General features: G+C 54.8%; 1 protein-coding gene across 1 annotated transcript in view; it reads left to right on the plus strand.

The window, feature by feature from the left end:
* PPARGC1B (PPARG coactivator 1 beta) overlaps window positions 1–11,917 on the plus strand; it is a 40,952-nt gene extending 29,035 nt beyond the window's left edge. Inside the window, exons 2-12 of the mRNA XM_033073555.1 lie at window positions 93–266; window positions 2,326–2,538; window positions 4,202–4,312; window positions 5,297–6,368; window positions 6,834–6,870; window positions 7,228–7,292; window positions 7,688–8,450; window positions 8,919–8,994; window positions 9,743–9,864; window positions 10,134–10,288; window positions 11,721–11,917. Of these exons, the coding sequence (XP_032929446.1) occupies window positions 93–266; window positions 2,326–2,538; window positions 4,202–4,312; window positions 5,297–6,368; window positions 6,834–6,870; window positions 7,228–7,292; window positions 7,688–8,450; window positions 8,919–8,994; window positions 9,743–9,864; window positions 10,134–10,288; window positions 11,721–11,824 (2,892 nt within the window). The 3' untranslated portion in view covers window positions 11,825–11,917. The remainder of the gene's footprint in view (window positions 1–92; window positions 267–2,325; window positions 2,539–4,201; window positions 4,313–5,296; window positions 6,369–6,833; window positions 6,871–7,227; window positions 7,293–7,687; window positions 8,451–8,918; window positions 8,995–9,742; window positions 9,865–10,133; window positions 10,289–11,720) is intronic.
* The last annotated feature ends 7,289 nt before the right edge of the window (window positions 11,918–19,206 follow it).

The raw sequence follows: 19,206 nt of genomic DNA on the forward strand, positions 1-19,206 counted from the left end.
TGGGGACACCAGGGTGGCATCTGGGGGGATGCTGCTGCCTGTGCTTGCTGCACCTCCGTGCTCAGCCTGTTTCTCTCCTTTCCTGTGTGCAGTATGAGGTGTCTGGCGAGGAGCACCTCTACTCTGACTTCCCTGAGATCGATCTGTCCCAGCTGGACGCCGGTGACCTGGACTCTGCTGGCTGCTTCAGTGAGCTGCACTGGGGAGGGGAGCACTCAGAGACCGACTCCAGCCAGTACAGCACCGACGACTCCGAGCTCTTCCAGGTACCCCCAACCCCCCCAGCAAGGAGGCAGGGGGAGAAGGAGGGTGGGTGGGAGGAGGGAACACACACACAACTATTAATATCTCCTCCCCAGCTGATTAGTGCTCCATTAATTTGTGCACCGGCTCTAAATGGGGCAAGTGGAGTAGGGCTGATGAGGAGGAGGAGGAGGAGGCTGAGCCAGCTCTCCTGTGCTGGATTATTCACAGGGAATTGCAGCTGGGGTGCAGCATGTCCTGTTCCATTCCCAGAGTGCCAGGGTGGCAGTGTGGGGGTCTCAGCACTGGGAAAATTCCCTTCCCAGGAGCACAGAGCAGCTCCTCCTGTTTTCCCAGCTCTGTGTGGGTCTGGGGTCCCTTTAGCTGGTTCCTCTCCTCATCTCTGGGGTGGATCTTGGTGCAAAGCTGGGGCAGGGGATGCTCCATGTCCCTCTGCTCCTGTCTCTGTTTCATCTCCTGGAGCTGTGAGCACAGGGCAGGGCTGTGGGCACAGCACAGACAAGGTGGGAGCAGGGAGATGCAGAGGGGGACAGGCACAGAGCAGCCCCCTCACCCTGCCCAAAGCTCACACCCTGCCCTGGATGTGCCTGTCCTTGGGGCTGGGGTCTCTGTGCCCTCCTGAGCAGCACCCAGCCCTTTACCCCCTTGCACAAGGAGGTTGTGAGCCACTGGAACCAGCTAATCACCAACCCTGGGTTACATTTTGGGAGGAGAAAGATTTCTATTTAAACAAGGAGATTAACAAAAAAAAAAGCCTCAATATTTTCCAACCTGCCCATAATAACAACCCTCTGGCTTTTATGCTGGGCTGATGCTGTGCTTGAAAATGGTCCAGCCCAGCTGAGGGACCTTCATCACGAGATGCATATTTTCCGTGAACTTCCTGGGGAAAAGATAAACAGAAAAGAAATGCAAAAGCCAGGCCGATGAGGAGCAGTGGAGTATGATGAAATGTATCCCACTGAACTTGTGTGCACAGCAATCTCGTGCCAATAACAGGAGGAAAAGAAACTGAGCCAAAAATGGAGCATCCTGCTGCCTTTCCCTGGAGCCTGCTCTAGTAACTGCGAGCAAGGTTAGGGCATGGAACAAAAGATGTTTAATTTTCAAACAAGAGGAGAGAAGCACAGGAGGCTGTGTGCAGGCAGCAGTCCTGCCTGTGAGCCTGGCTTTACCCCCGTGCTAATTTTATCACTGATGGTAGCCTGCTTCTCGTTGGACATGGTTTACATTCAGATTGTGATGGAGGAGGACCAAAAAGAAGGAACTCCTGGCTCACTCCAGCCATTCCTCAGCTTCTGCATCCTCTTCTGGGCTTCAGCACTGTATTGCCAGACTGGAAGGGAGTTCATGGGGCTGTGTGAGGCTGGGAAGGCTGGAGGTATCAGCAAAGCCAAAGCCCAGATGAAAAGAGGGATCCAAGTGAAGCTGGAGCAGTGGGCAGGGAGGAGGCAGGAGCAGCCCCAGGTCCCGTGGGTCCCAGAGGGAGATGAGCCTTGCACTGCAGCTCCCCTGACCCAGTTTTTGGGTGAACAGCGTGATCTGGGGATGCTGATGGGAGGTTTGGGCTCTCTCACAGAACACTGGGTGCACCAGCTCTAGGTGTGAGGGCTGAGAGCCCCTGAGGAGCTGGAGGTGCCTGTGTTTGGGGACACACAACTCAGAGTGGTTGTTGTCACAAGCTGTGGCACCTGGCCAGGGCTGCAGCCCGGGCAGAGCTTCCCCTGTGTCCTCCTGGGAGGCTGTGCCCTCTTCTCCACTGGGCTGAGCTCGCAGCTCTTGCAGCCCAGAGTCAGGAGGATTTGGTCCAGGAGCTTTTTCCTCACAATCCTTTATCTGCTGCTGTTTGCCTCACGGTGGGGTGGAGAGAAGATGCTGTGATTCATTCTTTTCCTGCTGGGGTGCAGGTGGACAGAGTGATGCTCCTTTTCTGGGTCTCTCCTTGTGCTGGGGTCACTGTGGGAGCTGGTGTGGCTCTGCTGCTCCCTGTCCCCTCTCCAGCATCCCAGGGACCCTGTGCCCAGCCTAACACCCCCTTTCTTCTCTGCCTGCTCCTTTCAGATAATAGACAGCGAGAACGAAGCGCTGCTGGCAGCCCTCACCGAGACTTTGGATGATATACAGGGAGATGACATGGGCCTGGCTGCCTTCCCAACTATGGAAGAGGGGGACACGCTCAACCCTGCCACCACCTCACCTGCCCCCTCCCCCAAACCCACCGCCCCGGTCACGGGGGGGCCGCCCCCGGCCCCCGAGTGTGATGAGCTGTCTCTAGTAAGAACCCACTTCCTACTGTTTAAGGTGGATTTGGATGAGCCCCAGATAAGCCGGCTGCATGGGTATGATAGGAAGCCAAGGTCTGAATTTTTTCATTCTAGGCTTAAAACTCTCTTTAACCGTCAATACCAAAGCATATACTTGTATTGTATACGTATACATGTTCTGCATCATTGCTGTCACCTCCATCGCCATCCTCACGGGAACGAGCTGTGTGTATACAAATCTATCTATGGACGGGCTGGGGGTGGCTGCCAGAGGGCTGGGGGCTGCTTTGGCACACCCACACCTGTTTTTAATCCCATTGCAGGTGTGGGGCTGCCCGGGGCTCTCCCTGCCTCATCCCAGCCCCGTGCCCATGGGCAGTGGTGGCTGTTCCCCCTGCTCTGAGCTCCCTGCTGTCACAAGAGGGCTTAGCCTGAGTGTCACCCCCTGCCCTCAGTTGGAGGGTTTGACCCTCCCTGTGCCTTCCACCAAAGCCCCTCAGGGGCTGTGTGGCCTCCAGTCCCTCCAGTTTGGGTGACTGGAGCATCCCTGTTGATTCCCTGCAATGCTGAGGCTCCAGCCCTGCTCCCCTTCCTGGCCAGGATGAACTGGGAGCGTTTCCCGGGAGGTTCCCTGGGACAGGACACCCGACCTGCCCCCTCCTGCTGCTCACAGTCACCCCCCAGAGCCCCCAGCCCGGTCCCGGGGTGTCCCCAAAATCCCAGCGAAGGGGAGGAGTGACATCCAGTGGTGACAGCGTGCATCTCCACCGCCCACGCCCCGCCAGGGGTATATATCACACATGACCTGTATGTGTATATATAGGATGTATACGTTGCAGGGGCGGGGGGGAAAGGGTGCTGGGCGCTTCCACCAACAGGAGTCTCACTCCTAAAGCTGAGGGTGGCGTTTCCTGGCAGACCCTGACCCGGGCACCCCTTTTCTATCAATCCCTGGCCCTGCAGGGCAGCAGGGGAGCCCCAGATCTGGCTCCTGCAGTCCCCGGTGCCTACGCAGTCGTCTTGCTGTTGAGCTGTTGTTAGCGCCACATGGGCACAGTCTCAAATGTTGGTGCTGGGTGTGGGCTCTGGGTTTTTGGTTTTTATTTTTTTCCCTCCCCCTGGTCAAAATTGGGGTTGAGTAGAAGGGAAATGTTGTGCTGAGCCTGCTGTCAGAAGTGTGCTGGGGAAAACCCAGTGCCCATGGGCTTGACACAGTGCTGGGGGAGATGCTCCACAGATCCCACAGGGATTTGCATCTGCAAAACGCCCTGGAAGCTCGTTAATGAGTCGAGGCCCTCTCTGGATGCTTTGGCTAAATGAGCCTCCCTTGGGGACTCCAGCGAGCTGTCCAAACCCATCACTCACTCCAGTGCAAAGCCTTTGTCACCTCAGGCAGAACTGGAGTGAGAAGCTGGGATGCCACATGCGTGTGTGACACCAGTGGGGTTGTCCCTGGGAAATAAATTCCCTCCTGTCCTCACTGCCCCAACCTGCCTGGGGTCCCCCGGGCTGAAAGCTTTGAGGAGGTGGGAAACACAAACCTTCCACAAACCCTCCCTGCCTGATTTTTTTTTTTTTTCCCCATTTTTGGGTGGGATGCTCACTCCCCCAGGGTGTTTCCTCCTGCCTTCACTGCGATGCCGACTCCTTTTCTTGCCCCTTTGTCTTTGCAGCTGAAGAAGCTGCTCCTGTCTCCATCACCTCCCAGCTGTGAGGTTCAGCGGGACGGGAGCGCCCGGCGCCCGGGGACCCCAAAATCCCGTCCTGCACGGCCCTGCACAAAGGTACTGCCTTTAGCAGTGGGTCTAATGCACCTACTGCAATTATGTACTCATTTCTTGCTGTGAGATAGGATTAGGAGGAAGGTAAAGTAGGCTCAAACTTTGAGGGGTGTAAAGAAAGCTTTATTAACAGAATTAAAGGAAAAATAATAAGAAAATCAGAATAAACTTTTAGAACACTTCCTCTTACACCCCTTTTTTCTTTTTTACTGACAGTGTAGAGACAAAACTTGGGCTTTCAGTCAGTTTACTACCTCTACAATAGTCTTTTTTCAGTTCTCTTAGGGAGAGGAGTCTTTCTTGCCATGCTATGGAGACTTCTCTATAAGAAATAGTTCTTTGGTGGCTTCAGTGTCACAGCAAATCACACTCTTAGCAACTTCTCTCAGAAAATCACTTCCCTGGCTGGCTCTTTCCCTCCTCACCAGAAATCAAACAATGCAAAACCAGCACATTCCTGGACCCACCTGTCCCAAAGGTGGTGTTGGGGAGTCTGGGCTGGATGTTGGGGCTGGGAACAGGCAGGGACTGTCACCCACAGTGCTCCCAACAGTCAGGGCTCTGCAAAACTTTTAGAGTTTGTGCTGTGCTAAGCAGCACCTTGATCTCACGTGAAGCCAGGGGGGTTTGGCCTCTCCCAGCTTCCCTGAGCACCCATTTGTGCAATCCCTGTGTGATCCCTGGTCACTGCTGACTCTCAGCCCAACCCCAACACTTGAGCTTGGTCTGAAACCCGGCAGAAGGTGCCACATCAGAGATTTTCCTGCTTTGCTAATGGTGATTGTGCCTGGTAAATTAGATTGTGAGGGAAGAGCAGCAGATCCCTGCTGGGGAGAAGGAGCATCACTGCCTGCAGGAGGGGCATGAGGCTGACCCCAGGGAGTTGTGAGCCACAACTGGGGGGTGTCAGGGTGTGGGGTGGCTCTGTCAGCCTCCCCCCCAGGGCTGTGGGACTCAGGACTGACTTTCTCCTCTCTCCTCTGGCAGGTGGAGGGTCCCCGGGACAGGAGGGCGAGCGTCCCGCAGGCGCAGAGCCGCAGCTGCACGGAGCTGCACCGGCACCTCACCTCCAGCACCTCCTGCTCCCAGACCAAAACCCCCCAGGCCCCCGAGGAGTGCCCGGGCAGCGGCCACCACCCCTCCCTGGGCGACTGCTCCCAGCACGAGGACGACAGTGACTGCAGCGAGGACTCGCTGAGCTCCGGCGACTCGCTGGCCGCGCTGTCCTCGGCGGAGGAAGGCGCTGGCAGCCAGTTCTCCTGCGAGGGCGAGCTGCACTCGGTGCTGGAGCTGATCCGCTACATGCACACCTACTGCCTGCCCCCTCGCAAGCTGCCCGCCCGCGACCCCGCCGACAGCAAGCCCCAGCCCTGCGGCAGCCCCTTCAAGAGAGCCAAAGCAGACTGTGCCCCCGCGCCAGGCGGTGCCCAGAGCCGGCCGGGCTGCGCCTGGCAGGCACCTGGCAGCTGCAAGAAACCCGGAGCGTCCTTCTCCATCCTGAAGGAGCTGCTGGCGCGGGACCTGCTGTGCGATGTCAGCAAGCCGTACCGCCTGGGCAAGCCCGTGTACGCCGCCCTGGCGCGGCCGCCCGGCTCCTGCTCCCCCGTGCCTGACGGCGAGGATGCCAGCGGGACTTGCACGTCCAGGGTGAAAGCAGCAGAGAAGGGAGAGCCCCGGCAGAGCCCCGAGGTGGAAGGGCCACGGGAGCTGGGTGGCCTTGAGGACGATGCTGGCAGGCAGGAGGGCGCCCTGGGCACGGGGAAGGTGGCCCGCAAGCAGGACAGCGCCGCTCACGCCGTGCGCCGCTCCAAGAGACTCAACCCCGAGCTCGGGCACTGGCTGTCCTTCCTTGAGCCCCCTGCTGAGTCCTCGGTGCCCCTGGGCTGCAGGGAGGCGCAGTGCCCAGTGCTGGAGGGCTTCTCTGCTGAGGAGCCAGCTGCTGAAGTGGAGGTGGGGGGCACAGCCCCGTCGGGAGAGCCCCAGCCCCTCTGCCTGGGCTCCCTGGGGGACGGCGAGGTGGGCACTGAGAGCCGGCGCTGTGCCCTCCTGGAGCAAACAGGTGAGGGCTTGGGGACTGTCCCTGTGCTCACCCTGCTGCCCCTGCCGTCCCTGCTGTGGGTGGGAGATGCTGGGCACTCAGCTGGCAGGAGAGCTGTGAGCAGCCCCCTGTGCTGCCTGGCTGTGGGGTGCCATGAGTGGGGAGCTGGGGGTCTGTTCTCTTTTGAGGTGCTTTTCAATCCATGGGCATCTTCTGCTTCAATTTTCCCATCCTTATAATGAGGTGGAGGAGTTGGTGTGGCCATAACCCAGGTTGCCCCATCCCTCCAGGTTCTTCCCCGTGGGTTCACCCAGGTCTGGGCTCTGGGGTTCAGCTGCACTGGTGCCCCAAAAGCCCAGCAAGCTGCAAATGCAGGAATGGCTCAGCCCTGGCAGCGTGAGCTGTCCCTCTGAGCTGGGCAAAGCCCTCAGTGGGCACTGCAGGGCTACAGCTCCATGGGTAACCTGCTTCTCTCCTGCCTTTCAGAAACACCCAGGTGTCTCACGCTGTCCTTGGCACAAACGTAAGTGCAGATGGGGCTGAGTGAACCAGCCTGGGGCTGGGAACTGCCTGGGGTTGTGTGGCTGGGCAGGGCCTCTGCAGCCAGCACAGGGAGCTGTGTTTGCAGAGCACAGTGAGCTGCACTGCTGGGCACAGGGCTGTGGGGAGCCACAGGGTGTAGGGAGAGTGCCATGCTCGTGGCAGGACATTCTGTGTGTGCCCTGGAGCTGCTCACCCCACTGCCCTTGTGGGGTTACTCTGGCAGGCACCAGCCAGAGTGGGAGGGTTCACCTGTGGGGAGGGATTTCTCAGCTTGCTTTTGGTGTTTGGGGCTGTGGTTCACCTAAACACTTTCTCCTGTTTTTCTGCTCTTCTCCAGTGACCCAACCTTTGGGAAGAGAAACTTTGAGCCAATGCTGACTGTGGAGCTGTGTGGGACAGCAGGTAGGACAGGCTTTGGACTTTTTGCAAAAATGTACTCTAGGAGGGGGCTCATTTACCCTAAATTCAGCCTGGAGGGTTCAGTTCCAGCCTAGCCAGCCAAGGGGGCACCTTCATCTCCTTCCCACTGCAGACACAGGAGACTCCCTGTGCACATCTGAGCACCATGAGCAGCTCAGGGGAATACTTTTGGGGTAAGAGGAGCTATTCAGGGGGGCCCTGCATGAACCAGGAGGGAGTGGAGAGTCCTCTGGTCCTTACTGGGATCATCCTTGTTGCCCCAGGTGCCACTGGGTGAGGCTGTGGGGGCTGTGGGGGCAGCCCTGGGGTGAGGTGGGACAGGGCAGGGCAGGGTGGAGGGGGCAGAGCTGACCCCTGCCCTTTGTTTGGGGGTTCAGGTCTCACACCGCCCACCACTCCACCATACAAACCCGCCGAGGAGGACCTGTACAAGCCAGACATCCCCCAGGAGCCAGGGAAGGAGGATGGGATTGCCCCCAGCCCCGGGGGCACCGGGGATGTGGCAGCCTCGAGGAAAGCCCCCAGGAAGCACCCGGAGAGGACGGAGCTGTTCGCCCACCTGAGCCGGGCGGGCGCGCGCCCGCTCCCCGAGCAGCAGGGCCTGCTCAAGAGACCCTTCTCCCGCTCCTTCGGGGACCACGACTACTGCCAGGTGCTGAAACCCGAGCCTGCCCTGCAGAGGAAGGTGCTCAAGTCCTGGGAGCCCCCGAGCCAGGTGGAGACAGAGCACAAGAGGAGGGTCCCGGCCGCTCACTACCAGGGACTGGAGCTCAGCAAGGACGTGGGCACTGAGATGATGTGGAAGGATGGAGTCAAGCAGCTGAGAGACCAGGAGATCAGAGCCAGCTTAACAAAGCACTTTGGCTTTCTGGACAGTGCCCTCGATGATGAGGACATGGTCTTCTGCAAGACCCCCGAGTACGACACCGTCTTTGAGGACAGCTGCAGTGAGAGCGGCTCCCCCGGGGAGGAGGAGGAGGAGGAAGAGGAGGAGGAAGAGGAGGAGCATGGCGACACCAAGCTGTGCCTGAGGAGAAACCCCCTTTCCAGGACCAGTTTGCATTACTGCTCCAGGAGCAGGTCCAGCTCGGGCTCCTCGTGCTGCCGCTCGCGGTCACCTGCCAGCAGACGCCCCTTCAGGTACAGGGGACATGGGGACATTGGCACTGCTTTTGCCCCCTTGCTTTTCAATTTTTGGGCAGCCCCAGTGCTCTCTGCTCTGCTGGCCCTAGTAGTAAAGATGCTAATTAATGAAAGAAAAACTATGAAAATAATTGGCACTGCATCAGCTACTGCTGCAAGTATCAGCCATGGGCTGAGGAAGCAGGGGCAGAGTGAAGCGGCTGGAAGGTTCCATGGGTGACAGGGCATGGGCAGGCACCCAAGCCAGGCCTGGGAAGGGGAAAGTGTTGTCTGGGGACACCCTGGCATCGATGAGAAAAAACTTCTCAGTCTCCTTTCCAGTGTTTCCAAACCCCAGTCTCTCCTTGGCTCCCAATGCCCCCAAGTGCCCAGCCACTCCAGTGGGTGTCCCAGTTTCTCACTGATGTTTGCAGCTTTCCCTGCAGTTCCCCAGCCCTGGGCTGACCTCCTGGCCCTCCCTTGCAGGTGTGAGAACGGCGAGCAGTGTCAGGGTGGCAGCGGGCAGCGGGGCCAGCTGAAGAAGAGACGGGAAAAGGCCATCGTAAGTGAGGGGGAGCACCCGGGGACAGAGCAGCCCCAGCCCTCGGCTCCTGCCCTGCCCCAAACAGCAGCACTGGAGCCCATTAACCCTGGCTTCAGCATCCCTTGGTGCCAGGCCAGTGTTAAACAAGGACATGGGGTGGCGGGGAGAGGAAAACCCAACGAAGCCGCCAGGCATTGGCAACACACGGAGTCCTTGGCACGGGGGTGCCCAGAGCATCCTACGCTGCTACCTCAGTGCACTTGGCACTGGCACTTTGTGGGGTGAGTGGGGAATCCCTGGAGCTGCTCAGCTGTCACAGATGTGGCCCCACTGCATGCTCCTGCACCAGGAACCCACGGGCACCTGCTGGGAGCTGGCAGAGGGGTGGGCACGTGGGAGTAAATTGGTGCTCCCTGCTGCTGTGCACACTCACTCACGCTCACACGCGCTGCTTTGGCACTTTTTCCTGCAATGTAATTGGATTTTGCCCCTGGCAATTCTTGGGAATATATCCCACGTTTGCCAGGAGGAGCTGAAAGAGCTGCAAGAATGCAGGAGAATTTTAAAGGAGGAGAAAGGGGCGGTGGCTGCTCCAGCCTGGGGGTGACACTGTGACCTGGCTGGAGCAGAGACTGCAGATCCTGGAGGTGTCAGGCTGTGTCCATGGCAGTGTTTCCTAGTGCTGGCTTGCAGGGTCTCCTCCACAGCCCATCAGCAGCACGGAGGTGCAGGGTGCAAGCCTGAAAACTTCTGGTTGCTTTGGCAGGGGGAAGGCCGGGTGGTGTACATCAGAAACCTCTCCAGCAGCATGAGCTCCAGCGAGCTGAAGAAACGCTTCGAGGTGTTTGGTGAAATCGTGGAGTGTCAGGTCCTGTCCAGGACTAACAGGTGGGTGGGCAGTGAGCTGTAGCCCAGGGCTCCAGCAGCTGCAGGCAGCTCCTGTCCCCAAGCCCCAGAGCACTGCCAGAGTTCCACATCAATCCCCTGCATCAGCCGAGCCCTCAGTCTTGGTGCTTTTGGAGGAGATTCAGCATGTCCAGAGATCCAAGGGCATCAGTGCGATGGAGGAGTGGAAGAATGATGGGCCAGGGGTGTAGTGCTGCACCACAAGAGCTGTGGGGCTCATCACATGTTGCATTCTTTCTCTGGTTGCCCAGGGGGGAGAAGTACGGCTTCATCACGTACCGCTACTCCGAGCACGCCGCCTTATCGCTGAAGAACGGCCCCTCGCTAAGGAAGAGGAACGAGCCCTCCTTCCAGCTCAGCTCTGGTGGCCTGGGGCGCTTCTTCTGGACCAGATACGCTGACCTGGGTGAGGAGGCAGCAGCTGCTTTGTCTCTTTTATCAGCACAGAGCTGTTACAGCGCTGAGCGCTGGTCACGCAGGGATCCCAAACGCCTTCAGAGCCTGCAGGAAAAGACTTTCCTATGGCTCATGGAACTGCTCATGGCTCGGGGAGGGGGATTGAGAAACTGGGAAGATGAAAAAAAAAACTGGTGTGAGGCATCAGGGTGTGTTGGCTGCAAAATGTAGCATCACAGCCCGGGGCTGCCGGGTCTCAGCTGAGCGCAGCCCATCCTGTGTCTGCTGAGCTTGTGCACAGTGCTGGAGGCTTTCCAGCAGAAAAATCCCTTCCCAGGCATTAGAGAAGGCAGTCAGCAACATTTCATTAGCCCAAGAGGTGATGTGGGTGGTTTGCTGCTCTGCAGGACAGATTCACCACGGTGCACATGCACTCTGGAGCCAAAGTGACAGCTCTGAAATGTGCTGTGGTGGCATTAATGCTGCCAGTGCTTCAGCAAGGTCTCAGTGTCTGTGTCACCAGGGCTGCAGCCTGAGCTGAGGGCCAGGAGCCAAACCCTGTGCCAGTCCTGCCAGAGAAATCTGTCCCAGGCTTTGCCCAGCCCTCCTTGCTTCAGGTGTTTCACCAACACTGCATGTTTATTTGTGTACCCTCTGCAGGGGCTGAAGGGTTCTGGATCCCACTTGATGAGTGAAAGACTGAGGTCCAGAAAACAAAGCCCCAAGTCTTGCCTTACCTCCAGATGCCCCATCTGACACAAGTACTCCCTGATTTTTTGATCACCTTGTAGTATCTGCTCTGCTTAGAGCAGCCATCCCTTGACTTTGGTTGTGGGCACGAATGTTCATTTTTCATTTAAATAAATCCCAGAGCCTCCCATTTTGGGCACAGAGAAATTAGGAACTAGATAGCACGCCATGGAGGAAGATGGTGAGTGTGCAGTGCTGTGGGGAGGGGAGCCACAGCTTCCCCTCCTTCCCCTCAGTGCTCCTCATCTGATTTCTGCAGAACCACAGCCCAGCTCATTCCTAAAATCCTGCTCATCCTGGTACAGGCTGAGAAGAGGAGTCCCCAGGCAGAGGTGAAATGCAACCACACCATTCAAAAACACACACCCACAATGTTGGGCTGCTGTGAAATTAGGTGAAATGTGTTCAGCTGCTGGCACAGGGCTGGCTCTGCCACCAGCACAGCTCCCATGGGATGGCCCTGTGTCAGCCCCTCCAAATCCAGCTGCACCCAGCAGATTTTTCCACCCCTGGCAGGGAATGTCAGCGGTGTGTGCCCTGCCCGGTTCCTGTCACCATCACCGCTGTGTCCAGCCTGGCTGTGCAGTGGCAGGGCAGCGAGCAGTGCCCTGCTGTGCCTCAGTTTCCCTCCCCATGAGGCAGAGAGGATGCTGCTCCCCCTTCCCTGACCCTTCTGTCCCTGCCATTTCCAGATTGCAGCACGGACGAGTCCTCCCCAGCTCCGGTGAAAAGCAAGTACGAGACCATGGATTTCGACAGCTTGCTGCAGGAGGCTCAGCTCAGCCTGCATCGGTAACAGCCTTAACCTTGGAGGAATACCTCAATACCTCAGTCAAGGCACTTCCAATATGTTTACGTTTTCAAAGAAATTATTCAGTCTATGGCAAGAGAGAGAGAGAGAGAGCGAGAGCACGCCCGCGAGAGAGAGACTGCTGTCCCCTGATCGATGTTTACATTGAACAAAGCTGCTTCTGTCTGTGAGTCCCCATGGTGTTGATGTCTCACTGCCACACGTTAGTCCCCCCCTCTGCTTCTGACTGGTTGTTTTAGGGTGAGCCTAGGAGCCCCCCAGCCCCTCTTCCCCCTCCCAGCCCTCCCCATGCTCCCGCCGTGGAGTTGCAGCTGTGTTCACCATAACATTTTTTTGTCCGTAGTGTGTGATGATGAAATTGTTCATTGTGAATAGAATCAGGATTATAAACTAATTTTTAATAGAAGAAGAGAAGAAAAAAAAAAGTATATACTTAAAAAAAAAAAGAAATGTATTTATGGCTCAGATGTACTGTAATTCAGATTTATTGTACCGCTTCCTTGATTTTTAACTATGCACTGTAATGAGGCACTTGCCACTCAGCAAATGGGGGGTCAGAGCAGTCACAGAGCTGACATTCCCCTGCCTCCCCTGCTGGCAAACCGGGGTGCTGGGTGCTTGCCCCGGGCTCACCCACTCTGCTGTCAAAGCCATTCTTTGTGCTGGAGCATCCCCCCGTGCTGAGCTGGGTCCTGGTGGCTGATGGAGCCAGGCCAGGCAGCTCTGCAGGCTGCAGAGGGTGGCAGAGGGATGCTCTGCCTGCAGCCAGCGCTGCCGTGGGGCCAGGAGAGAGGGGCTGGGGGGCAGCAGCCAGCCAGGCTTCATCTGGTGGGTGCTGCTGGCACAGCCTGGGGGATGGATGTGTGGAGGAACTGGCTCCTCTCCAGCTCCTTGGGTGTTGGGGAGGACTGGGAGGCCCTGTGGCTTGATCCACACTCGCTTCCACACCCTGCAAAGCAAGCGGGGTGAGAAGACCTGTCCGTGCTTCTCACTGGGTAGCCAGCTCAAAATCCACCCCAAAATCCACCCCAAAATCCAGCCCCAAATCCAGCCCCAAATCCAGCCCAAAGTGCAGCCCCAAATCCAGAGAGTCAGGGGGCACAGCAGCCACTCTGAGCACCCCCAGCACCCTGCCCTGTAGCTGATAAGCCATAAGGTCCCAGCAGCCACCCGCAGCCCGGACCCGTCCAGCGCCCCAGGGCACAGCTCTGCCTCTGGCCAAGGGCCCTCGGGGCTGGGTTTGAGTGTGGAATTCACCTGTGGACTTGCCCTCCGTGTGTGGGTGCAGTGGGATGGGGACACAGCCCTCCACCAGCCAGCCAGAGGCACTGTTCTCCCAAGGGAGCGGGAGCCTTGCTGCTCCTCAAGCCATTGCCACCTCCTCCTTTTGTGTTTGAGCCCCAGAGACCACTTAGGGATTCAGCCATCCTCTGTAGATAGAATATTATAGCCTTAACTCTGCCAATAGATAGATTAGAGTCTCCTGGGGTCTCCCCTCCCCCTGACTTGGGGGTTTTCTCTCCCCCAGGTTCCCTGGGTATGTCCCGTCCTGCAGGGAGAGTGACCAAAGCCTGGGAAATGGCACCAGATGTGACACCAGGAGCCAGAGCCGTGCCGGGTGGCCCTGGGCTCTGGCAGGAGCAGGAATGCCCACACCAGCACAGTTCCCTGGCTGTTCCCCTCGGGAGAGCCGTGGTTCTGACAGCAGCCAGCCCAAGGCGCTGCCAGGGAACAGTCCTTGTGCCATTTCAGCCTCAGCAGTGAGATCTGGAATCTCTCCCACCCCCAAATCCCCTCCCTGCTTCTCATCCCACCTTAGCAAGCAGCTCTGGCCGAGACTGAGCATCTGCTATTGGCAATTGCCTCATTGTAGCTTTGCCTTTTTCTGTCCTAGTATTTCCTCACGATGATGATGTTTACATGTGATTGCTATAGAGCTTATGTAGAATGTATATAGCGACACATTTAGGGTGGGTAGTACTGTCCTGTGCTGTGCTGATGTTTTTCAGAAAACGATCAATCCAAAAAAATAAGGAAAAAAAAAAAAAACCCAACCAAAAAAAAAAAAGAAAAAAAAAAAAAAAGGAAAAAAAAAAAAAAGAAAAGCAAATAAGTGGAATTCTTCCATCTCCCACTCAGCTGGGGGCACCCATGGCTGGGCCCTGCTGGGGATGCATCAAGGGTGGTGGAGGGGAAGGGTGAGTGCAGAGCTGGGGGGGGTCCAGCCCACTCCAGGGGATCACTCAGCCACTTCCCAAGCACTGGTTTTGGTGTACCCAGATCCAGAATTTCCCAGAGTTTCCCTGTGGCTGGGTGCCCTGGGTCAGCCCCAGCCCAGCTGCTGGGGAAGGGGAGGGCAGGTCCTGCACAGAGCTCATCAGTACTGCAGCCCTAGGCTAGGAAGGGATGCAATAAGTGGTCTTCGTGGTGCCTGAAGCCTATAAGTGGGGTTGGGTTTTCTTTTTTTTTGCTTTGGCTTTTTACTTTTTTTTCCCCATTCACTTGGGACGGTTTTCCCTCCTCCCCAAAAAGATCTTTCTTTTCCAGGATTTATGCACTATGCTTAGGGCCCCTAGGGCTGTGTGCTGCCTGCCCTGGGGCTTCCCCCACCTTTTAGCACTGGGTGAAAAATAAATTTCCATTTGATTTTTTTTTTTAATTTTTATTTTTGTGGGGTTTGTTTTTTTTTTTTTTTACTCTAAAGGTGTCTTTAGCTCACAGTGCTCAATTCTGCAGGAAGGTGGGTCGGGCACAGGGGCAGTGAGAGCTCCCTCCTGAGCTATCTAAGGTTTGGATGCTGCCAGGGAAATGGGGCAGGAGCAAAGCAATGCCCAGGCACTGCTGCCAGGGAAGCCAGAGGTGCCCAGAGCTTGGCAGGAGCTGCCAGGGACTGGAGATCCCCCCCTTTACATCCCACCCAGCCTGTGGCATCACTGTGGGTGCCCCTCAAAAAGGGACCCCTCACACCCTGTCTGGGGCTGTGGGATGGGCAGGAGAAACTGGGAGCAAAAGGGTTTATTCTGGCATTAGTAAGTCAGGAGGAGATTTATTTTTTTAAAAGTGTGTAAGTATAGAACGTCCCCCAGCCGTTTCCTGCAGGTGCTGTGGGGAAATGCTGAATGTGAAGAGTTTCTGATAAAATGCCCCTTTGCTTGTTTTGCACAGGTTTGCCCCAGAAAAAAAAATTCTGTTCAGGGGAGGGCAGCAGGTTCCTGGCTGGAATCCAGCGTGTCCCTGAGGCTCCGCAGGGAGGAGCAAAAACCATTTCTGAGTGTGTGGGCTGAATGCAGAGGACAATCCCAGGTTTTAAGGTTGGATGCTGCCCCAAAGCAAAGGTTTCTCTCGATTCCTCTTTCACATCTTTCAGGAAGCAGCAGCTCAGTGACCACGTTACAGTCCTGAGTCTGATCTCAGCTCTGGGCCATGCAAATGCATTTTGCAATTGCAGATCAACACGGTGTTCTCCTTTTTTTGGGGGGAATTCTTTTTTTTCTTTCTGGAGATCTGCTGTGTCCTGAGTCCAAGCAGTGTTGGAGCTGAACCCATTCTATTCTAAGTCCATCCCTGACAATCTCAAGCAATATAGAGCCAAATGCAGCCTTGGGGGTTTGTTTTGGGGTTTCATTCCTCTTCCCTCGCCCTCCCCGGGCCAGGGGCAGCAGCAGGAGTTGGGGAGGGAGTGTGTGAGTGCATGTGAGAAAGAGAGAGAACAGTTCAATTGATGCATTTCTTGAGAAAGGTGTAAGAATTTCACCTAAAAAAGGGGCACATCTGCTTTGTTATTTATAAAAAAAAAAAAAAGCTAAATTCTGTCTTTTTCTTCTTCTTTTTTTTTTTAAGTAAAAGGACACTGCTCATAATTGTTAGGGACCAATTCTGCCTCTCTTGCTCATGCTGAGTAAGTACTACTGAACTCTGCATTTTCTACTTGCAGAGTAAGTAAAAGCAGCAGAATTGATCCCTCTGTGATTAAGAATCAAGTTTTTAGTATTTTTTTTTAATTGGTAGCGGTTTTTTTATATTTCACTTAATTTTTCCCCCAGTTCCGTTCTGTTGTGTCCTTATTTATGTAATATACTTTAACCTTAAGAGATGGCATGGATTCTTATGCCTTTCCTTTATTATTATTGTTATTATTTTTAAAAAACAAAAGAGATTTATTTCTAGTGTGATTTAACTGTCTACCTTCTAAAATGAGAGAACGTTTTCTTGTATTTTTACATTGTCAGATTCTATAGTTTCATAGATAATTTAACCAAATCGCTCAATGTATTCTCTATATCTATCCAGTGGGTATAAAAGTTCTATTTTAAATTGTGTAAATACTTCAGAACTGGCTTCTTTTTCCAGACTCCCCTGCCGTGGAGTTTCTTGTTTACATCAAAAAGACTGTAGAATCTCTACGCTCATGTACTGTAAATAGTGAAGTGATCTGCCTATAAATAAACGATAACATATATACTATAAAGTGGAAAGGACAAAAAAAGGAACAAGTTTGTGCTGCTGTGCTTTAGTTTTTAGTGCAAGTCTGCTCGGGGTGAGGTGTTTTGCTCTGCCTGGCTGGCAGTGGGATGCAGCTCCTGCCTGGGAATATCCCTGGGTGTTGCTGTTTTCAGAGTGGTTTCTCCCAGTTTTAAGTCATGCAGGACAAACCTGGGCTCTGCACTCTGGACTTGGAGTGGTGCCACTGCCACAGGACCCCTGGCTGAAGAAACTCAGAGTGGGTGAAGAATGAAGCAGGGCACGCTGCTCAAATTTTCTGGAGTGGAGTAAGAGAGTAAGAAAAAAATGTGGCAAAGACTCCAGATGCTCAGGATGGCACCTGGAGAGGCCCTGGAAGCAGGAGAGCAGCCCTGGGAGCCAAACTGGGGCACAGCTGTGGTGTCCTGGCTCAGGATGGCACCTGGAGAGCTCCTGGAAGCAGGAGAGCAGCCCTGGGAGCCAAACTGGGGCACAGCCATGTCCTGCTGGCCTGCTGTCCTGCTGTCCTGCTGGCCTGGTCCTCGTGGCAGCCCAGCCTGGGCACAGCTCCCCAGGCACACAGGAGCCCCTTCCATGCCCTGTGAGGGCTCACCAGGACGGAGAGGTTGCCCTGATTTTATCCAGACCGTGGATCAGTGATGCTGCCAGGCTGGAGGATCCCAGCAGCCCCAAAGGAGCAGCTCTGCAAGGTGGTTTTTGCTGATTTGCACCCATTTAGGCAGCAGATCTACACCTGCCTGTCTCCAGCACATCTGTGGGAGCCCAGTGTGGGTCCCCCCAGCCTGAACCAGCCTCCCACCCCAAACCCAGCCCCTCATCCCTGCCACTGCTGCACCCAGAGCTGATGGGGAACCCATTCCCTGCTGCTTTTCAAACACAGCAGGCTTCAAGGCCACCAAAGAGGAATGATCCATCAGGCATTGTGATGCCAACAGTGGCCAGACATGAAAATATGGATTTGGAGGGGGGAAATGTGGGAATTCAGCAGGGACAGCCAGTGGTGAGGTGCCCAGGGTGGGCACATGTGGAACAGAGACACAGGAATGGAGAGGGGCTCACAAAGGAAGGGTGTGCAGGGAGGGACAGACCCAGAGCTGATGTTTGTCCTCCCAGCCCAACCTGTGCCTCCAGCACTGCATTCCCAGGCAGCCTCCTGGAAAATAAAGCACTGGTGCTGTTTATTGAATACAATTGTTTATTGAGGATAATTCCTGCCAGCAGACCTGGTGATGCCTTGTCTGAAGGGAGCTGTTGGTAAATCTTGACATCAATTCAACAGTTCAGTTGGTCCTAGCAATTATTTCAAGCCATTTGGGTAAAATCCCAGCTGGACTGTTTTTATTTTGGCATAACTTTGTAATAAAACAACTCCTTTTCACACAGACAGGCACTGTTTTGGAGTGGCTGCTGGAGGGGAGGGAGGAATGTTATTTATCTCACAGTGTGCCTCATGGGAGGGGTAAATCAGCCCCTCAGGAGTTTCTGTGAACAGGAACAGCTTTGGTGGCTGCCCTGGGCTGGCTGGCAGTGTGGGCAGCACAGTGGGAATGCCCACTGTGTGGGCTTCATTTCACTGTCAGCTGAGCTGTCCTGGGCTGCTTTTTGGGGTTTCAGCTCCCACCTGTGCCCTGAGCAGAGGCACCTGACACCAAATCCTGCCCTGGGCTCTGCAGGGACCTCAGCTTTGTGCCACACCAGGTCTGCCAGGGGCTCTGGAGGCTGCACTTCAGGTAACCCATGCATTTTCTCACTCTGCATTTATCAGGTTGTTGTCCAGCTCCATCCAGGTGTGTTTGCAGAGGGGAGCAGGTTTGGTTCCTTTGCTCTCTGGCTGCTGGTCCAGCTGTCCCAGCTTCCCTGCCCACAAGGATTCTTGCCAGCTTTCCTTCCTGCCTCATTTCCTGACCCATCAAAGCAGGGCTGGACCTTCTGCCATGCTCCTCTTGAAGTGTCCAAGCTCTCAGCCTCGAGCTGCTGTGTGGAGTTTGTCCTGTTGTCACTGAAAATGGGGAATTAAACTGACACTGTAATTTCAATATTAGAAAGTGGCATTGCTTTATTTCAGCCCCAGGCATGTGGGGCATAACTCCCTATTACACACCTTGCTAACAGACCAGCTTAAATCTGTCAGGAAAATGAACCCACAAACACCAGAGGTTTCTGTCCAAAAAGGAGACAGAGGAGTCCTTTTTGCTTAATTTAAAAAAAAAGGGAGAGGCCATGGGGTATCCCCTGGGCTCTCTCAGATTTTTGGGGGCTCAGCCTCCTTTCTATCCCAATTTCCCTCTCTCTGTCCCCATTGCTGAGGTATGGAGAGGCTCAGACTTCCCAAACACTGATACCTGAGATTCCCCTCTAATGTACAACCCTCCCTTTTCATTTTTAATTCTTACAGAATTCATCGTTTCCCTCATTGCTTCTTTCATCTTCCAACACCCAATTTCATTTATCAGTAAACCCGAAGTTTGCTTGTAAAGGCAAATATCTTTTAACATTCACCAATCAGTGGAATGCATCCCATTGTTTCTTTTATCTCTCAGTGCTGGTTTTATCTGCTCGTTTATAAAGACAAATCTAACACACCTCTCAAATATATGTAATTTTTACATATGCAATACATTTCCCCATATCAATATGCTAAACACTCCCTGAACTTTCTGCATATTTAAATCACTTCTCAGAGTTTATTCTCATTGGAGTAGGGTTCTTTTAAGGGTCTTGGGTGGTCATTTCAGGGAACATCCGATTCCTCCAAGTTTTCTTTTTCAATCACAGGCCTCCTAAAACATTTATTCTCTTTGTGTGCATCCCATTGCTGTGGGGATATTAGTTCCTAATCAGCATTTCTCAGGCTCACAAAATCTTCAGGGCTGCGATAACCACAT

This window comes from Catharus ustulatus, chromosome 15 (assembly GCF_009819885.2).
Source record: "Catharus ustulatus isolate bCatUst1 chromosome 15, bCatUst1.pri.v2, whole genome shotgun sequence".
Taxonomy (NCBI): Eukaryota; Metazoa; Chordata; class Aves; order Passeriformes; family Turdidae; genus Catharus; species Catharus ustulatus.